This window comes from Pinus tabuliformis, chromosome 5_2, assembly GCF_031772625.1.
Source record: "Pinus tabuliformis cultivar Carrire ecotype Pingquan chromosome 5_2, CPIR1, whole genome shotgun sequence".
NCBI lineage: Eukaryota > Viridiplantae > Streptophyta > Pinopsida > Pinales > Pinaceae > Pinus > Pinus tabuliformis.
Window position 1 is genome coordinate 211626954 of NC_142306.1, and position 6768 is coordinate 211633721.

The 6768-nt window shown below is 36.0% G+C and overlaps 1 protein-coding gene across 1 annotated transcript; it reads left to right on the forward strand.

The window, feature by feature from the left end:
* Positions 1 to 610: 610 nt before the first annotated feature.
* LOC149158304 (uncharacterized) lies at positions 611 to 1180 on the forward strand. Its single transcript, XM_089433942.1, has one exon. It carries the CDS (start codon positions 611 to 613, stop codon positions 1178 to 1180), a length of 570 nt encoding a protein of 189 aa, XP_089290068.1.
* The last annotated feature ends 5588 nt before the right edge of the window (positions 1181 to 6768 follow it).

Consider the following 6768-nt stretch of genomic DNA (forward strand, 5'->3'; position numbering starts at 1 on the left):
GTGAACACTCACGCCATTTTTGATCGGAAAGAAGAGTTGGCGCGGGTTTTTAATGAACAGTCGCGCCGCTTAGTACATTTTTTAGGGTGATAAGCATGCCAACGTGCCAAAAAGTACAATTGGTGCAGAAAATAAACGATTAATCGCGCCAATTTCGTCCCTCGCATCGATTTTGTTTCTAGCGCAGGTATTTCGCTATTGAAGAGCGCCAACCTCTTTCTCTTTGAAAGATTTGCAATTTTGTTGCAGATCGGAGTTGCCCGGTGGTGGCACTTTGAATTTCCAGATCTGTTCGGTGGCAGTAGATCGAAGTAGCCTGGTGGTGGCGTATTGGAATTCCTGATCTACTCGGTGGTAGCAGATCAGAATTGCCCAGTGGTGGCGCGTTGAAGTTCCTGATCTACTCAGTGGCAGCAGATCGGACTTGCCCGGTGGTGGCGCATTGGAGTTCCAGATCTGTCTGGTGGCAGCAGATCGGATTTGCTTGGTGGTGGCGCATTGGAGTTCTGGATCTTTTCGGTGGCAGCAGATCAGACTTGCCCGGTGGTGGCGCATTGAAGGTACAATTTTTTTTCAGCCAAAAAGAGGTTCGGATCTGGTATAAGTCAATATGAATAAAAGTTTAGAATCGTATCTCCACGAGTCTGGCAAACTCGATGGATCAAATTTCAACAACTGGAAATTCAAGATGCAGACTTTACTTGAAAGTGAAAATGCGTTGTCAATCATGACAGGAAATGAGCTGAGATCGAGATCAACCACACAAGAACAAGATTGGGATAAAAGGGAGACAAAAGAAAAGGTCATATTGAAGATGTCCATTAAGGACAATGTTATCCCACATATTAGAGACTGTAAATCGGCCACTGACATTTGGGCGACCATTAAAAACCTATACCAGACGCAGAACTCAAACCGTGTCTTGTCACTCAAAGGAAAGCTCTTTGCATTGAAGATGGAGGAGAATGAATCCGTTGTTGGATTCATTTCAAGAGTCAAAGATCTGAAGGACAGATTGGGAGATATCGGAGAGAAAGTTTCCGATTCAAATCTGGTCACAATCACGTTGAATGGAATGATTGATGATTACCAGACATTTATCACAGGGCTGTCAGCAAGGGAGAAAGCCCCTTCATTTGAAGAGCTGACAGGGATTCTGATACAAGAAGAAGCGAGATGAAAAAATTTGAAATCTCGGAGCAATGACCTTGCTCTGATGGCAAAAAGGAGACAGTTTAAAGGGAAGCAGCATGAGAAACCGCAGCAGCAGCAGTAGAGAGGAGCCAACACATTTCAGAAGAGAACGTTTAAAGGTATGTCTAGGAATAATTTTCCCTTCAAGAAATGTTTTTACTGTGGAAAACCTCGACATGAGATTAGAGATTGTTATAATAGGCAGGGAGACGAAGGAAGAAACAAATAGAGAAAACATAAGGGTTACTTCGTTAAGGAAGACGAGGATCATAGCCACGAACTTCAACTATCTATAGTCGATTGTGCTCTTTCAGCTTCAGAGGAATATGAGGATGACATATGGTATGTAGACTCTGACACATCCTCACATATTACTGGTAAGAAGGATTGGTTTGAATTTCTTGAAGAAACTTCATGTGGGTCAAAAATCTATTTAGGAGATGATAGTGGACATGAGATCAAAGGACATGGTGACATTCCTGTAAAATTACCTAGCGGAGATATTAGACACCTTAAAAATGTATTGTATGTTCCAGGAATTAAGAAAAAATTGGTCTTTGTCTCAATGATTACTGATCACGACATGTAAGTTCAATTCTTCAAGACTAACTGTGTCATTAAGGATAGCCATATGGAAACAGTTGCAACACGAGTGTGCGTGGGGAACCAGTACAGACTAGATGTGAAGAGTATGCCATAGCAAGCAATGGTTGCAGCTGGATTGACAGCCGAATATCTCAGGCATGAGAGATTCTGCCATCTTAATCTGCAAGACCTCATTCTACTTCAGAGAAAAGGTATGGTCGATGGACTCCCTATTTTCCATAATGTTAAGCTGGATTGTGATGGATGTGCATTAGGGAAAATGCATAGAGGAGAGTTTCCTTTGCATGTTAATAGAAAGGAAAGAGACGTTTTAGAACTGGTGCATACAGACATCTGTGGACCCATGCAAACTAGGTCATTAGGAGGAGCATATTACTTTCTCTTATTTACAGATGATTGCACTAGATTTTCATGGGTATACTTTCTGAGTAAAAAGAGTCAAGATTTTCAGTATTTTAAAGAGTTTAAATCGATGGTAGAAAACCAAACGGGAAAAAGGAAAAAAATTCTCCGCTCAGATCAAGGGGGAGAATACATGTTGGGAGAGTTCATGGATTTCTGCAAGCATCATGGGATTGTACAACAGTTTACAGTTCCCCACACTCCACAGCAGAATGGAGTGGTAGAACGAAAGAACAGAACTCTTGTGGAGTGCACAAGGAGCATGCTTCAAGGTAAGGGTCTATCAAATGGTCTTTGGGAAGAAGCTATTAACACTGCTGTGTATTTAAATAATATGAGTCCTACTAGATGTCTAGGCTTCAAAACCCCTTTTGAGGCATTGTTTGGATTCAAACCAGCAGTGAGTCATTTAAGAATATTTGGGTCAAAAGCTTATGCTCATATACCTAAGGCAGATAGGAAGAAGTTAGATCCTAAAGCCCTGAAATGTATATTTGTTGGATATGGCACTGAGTTCAAGGCATATAAGTTATTTAATCCTGTGACTCACAAGGTTTTTGCAAGCAGAGATATCATATTTCATGAACAGGTTGAAGAAGGAAAGAATGACTCTAATAGTGATTGGCACATTCCATGGCTATTGGAAGAAAACAGTGAGGAAGAGGAAGAGAAGGAGGAGAAACAAGAAGAAGAAGTAATAGATGATGTAATCAATGAAGATACAAGCTCAGAAAAGGTTGAAATTGAGGTAAGTCCCCTACCAAGGAGATCAGGTAGGAAGACTCAATTATCTTCTAAATTGAAAGGCTATGCATTAATGTCAAAGATTTTAAACATTTTAGAACCTCCAGATTATGAGGAAGCAAGTAAATCTTATGCATGGAGGGCTGCAATGTATGAGGAAATTGAATCAATAAACAGAAACCATACTTTGGATTTGGTTGAATTGCCTAAATTTAAAACCCCCATAGGATGTAAATGGTTGTATAAACCAAAAATAAATGCAGATGGGAGTATAGAAAAACTTAAAGCTAGACTGGTAGCAAAGAGTTACTCACAGTAAGAGGGAATAGATTTCGATGACACCTTTGCTCCTGTAGCCAAATTAAACACCATTAGAATGCTAATTTCCTTAGCCACAAAACATAAATGGCAGCTACACCACCTAGATGTTAAGTTTGCATTTCTGAATGGTGACGTGAAAGAAGAAATTTATTTAGTACAGCGTGAAGGTTTTGTGAAAAAGGGACATGAACATCTTGTGTGTAAATTGAAAAAGGCACTTTATGGTTTAAAACAGGCACCCAGGTCATGGTATGAGAAAATTGACTCATTTTTTGTTCAGCATGGCTTTCATAGGAGCTTGAATGATCCAAATCTGTATACCAAGTTTAATAAACAAAGACAAATTATTTTGATTTCTTTGTATGTAGATGATATGATCATAACATGGAATGCTAACAATCTGATCAAAGAAATCAAACAGAAGATGTCACAAGTGTTTGAGATGAAAGATCTCAGAAACCTTCATTATTGTTTCGGATTGGAGGTATGGAGAGACTCTCAACAAACTTTTCTTACTCAAGGGAAGTATGCGAGAAGCTTGTTGGAAAGATTCAAAATGGAGCAGCGGAGATCAGGAGCAACACCATTACAGCAGAACTTAAAGTTGAGCAGTGATGACGGTACTTAAGAGGAGGATGCTACCACATACAGACAGCTAGTTGGGAGTTTGATATATTTGACTACAACTAGACCAGATTTGGCATATTTTGTTAGTGTGTTGAGCCATTTCATGTCAAAACCACTCGAAAGTCACTCGGTCGCAGAAAAAAGTGTGTTGAGGTATCTTAGTGGTACTAGTAATTATGGCATTTTGTACACTCACACTTCTGATGTTATTCCGATTGGGCACGTAACTTGGATGATCGAAGATCTATCACAGGTTATGCATTCAGCATTGGATCCGGGGTCATAGCATGGAGGAGAAAAAAGCAGCACACTGTAGCTCTATCCTCATGTGAAGCTCAGTACCAAGCATTTTGTGCAGCCACATGTGAAGCTATGTGGTTGAAAAGAATTCTCAACAATGCAGGAGAAGAACAGAAAGAATCAATTAGTATCAAAACTAACAACGAGAGTACCATCAAGCTTGCATATAATCGAGTGTTTCATAAAAATACCAAGCATATTGATACTCAAGTTCATTTTGTTCGAGAGAAGCAACAGTCAAAAAGATGTGTTGAATATTGTAAAACTTGTGATAACATGACTTATATTTTTACTAAACCTCTTGGGCGTGTAAAGTTTGAATTGTTTAGAGGGATGCTAGGAGTTCACGATAATCCTTTCTCCATTAACGGGGAATGGTTACATAAGTTGTAAGGTATCTCCTTAGTTTAGGATTTGTTCCTAGAGTTTGAGTACAGTCTCTTGTTTGACTACAGTCTCCACTTGCAGTACTCACGTGTGACGTGTAACTCCTTTCTAATTCAAATCTGATTTTTATCTCTATTTTATTAGTCCTTTCCACGTTGGCACTCTCCTTCACAATTGTTTAGTTTACCAAGGGTTTATTGCGCCATGGAGCCTAGCTGTGAACATTACTTAGATTTCCTTTACTTCTTAATTAGTTAGTAAAGGGTTTATTGCGCCATCAAGCCTTGCTATGAACATTACCTAGATTTCCTTTAATTCTTAATTAGTTAGTCATTTACCAGTCTCTCTGCACGGCTTGAGTAATCGGGGAAAATATCATCCCTTAGTCTACCATGAGTTTTGTCTTGTTCTTTTTTTGTTAAGTTATCAGTTGAAAAAACTGTGGGTTTTGGTTATATAGACTCAATAGTCATTCTGGAACTGTAAGCTATCTTCACAGTAAAAAGGTATATATATATATATATATGGGCAGTGCATTTCAGTTTTGAATGATATCTTTGTTTTGTTATTTCATATTTAATAATGGGTCAAAGTGCCTCTCTTTTAAATCTAAGAGTATTTAAGATTTATAAACTTGTTATAATTTGCTTGGTCCTTTCAGAATAATTGGTTTAGTAAGGGTTTATACCACTCCCTCGTTACTTCTAGATAGACTTATAATCTTTATGCCTTCTATCCATGCTAGTAAATTTTGGCATGGATGATTGATAAGGATACACCTCTCCCCGTTCAGTATTTCCCACAGGTTTCTTGTTATTATTGAAATTTATGCAAGGTAACTAGATTATGGTGGGTTAAGGAGAATGTGTTTGATTTGAAAAGCATAATATCCAAATGGATTTGGTAGAAATAGTGTAGGGTTTTGGAGAGTTGGTTCTGCTGTTTATTGAATAAAAAAAATAATTTAAGAGAGTAGACTTATTTATGTACTGTGTAATACTAAATTTACTTGCTTTTAGCATATTATTATTAGATATTTTGTATTTTTTCTATATTCAGAAAATAGATAAACCATAAAGGCTCTCTCCTCTTTTTAATGTACCTTTAAAGAGTTTCTTTGTTCAATAGTTCTACATACAGAAATTCTTCTAACATTGAAATGAGATTGCCTATTTTATCATTTAAATCATGGTACTTATGTATTTAGTAATAGCAATTAGTAATAAACAATCCTCTCTCTAAAGTCTCTAGTAGTGAAGTACCTTGGGGAGGCTGACTCTTGTCCTACCTCAAGTCCTCTACTCTTTTCTCACTGTTCTTGAGAATTCTCTCATTAGATTATTTCACCCACCTAGAGGATATCATGTAAAAAAATTTCCCCCATCTAAATCTCCCTTCACTCTAGAGATGGGTAACTATTTTTTTTAATTAACTTAAACATATTCTATTTTTGTTAAAGTGTCACTACCAATAATTTAGGTAATCACAATATATATTTATTGGCCTTCCAGCCTCAATCACTTATTGTTTAACAGCTTAATGTAACAAAAATTAAAGTAACAAATGGTAAAAATCAACTTAGTAATCTTGGGGTGTTACATTTGCACTTAAAAAAGAGGTTTGCACCTTGAGTAGTGGCCAAATGGTTTAGTGACTCTTGCACACATGGTGCCTATCAAAGCCCACCCCATATTCTCCTTTTTATATTGGCTCACTTGGGTGGATGAATGTCCATACTATATCCTCCTTTTTCTCATAATCTATAGAGTTATCTAGTCAACCAATAAAATAATTTTGAAAAATAAAATAAAATAAAAATAATAAATTATAATTTTAAATAATAAAATAAATATATAAATAATTATTAAAAACTAAATTTCAATAATTATTAAAAATAAGTAAAGTGATAATAAATATTTAATATAAAATAATAAAAAATTAAATTAATTTTTAATTTTTAAATAAAATTATTATTAATATTATATAATCATTACCTAAAATTAAATCATCTTTACACTAAAACAAATAGTTATATCTTTACACTAAAACAAATAGTTATATACACTCAATTTTTTACTTCTTAATATTTGAAATTAAAGTAATTCAAAATTAATCATATCTAAACTTAATTTTTTAAATAAATATTAAAAATATTTTCCTATTATTAAATTAATCTAAAACTAATTC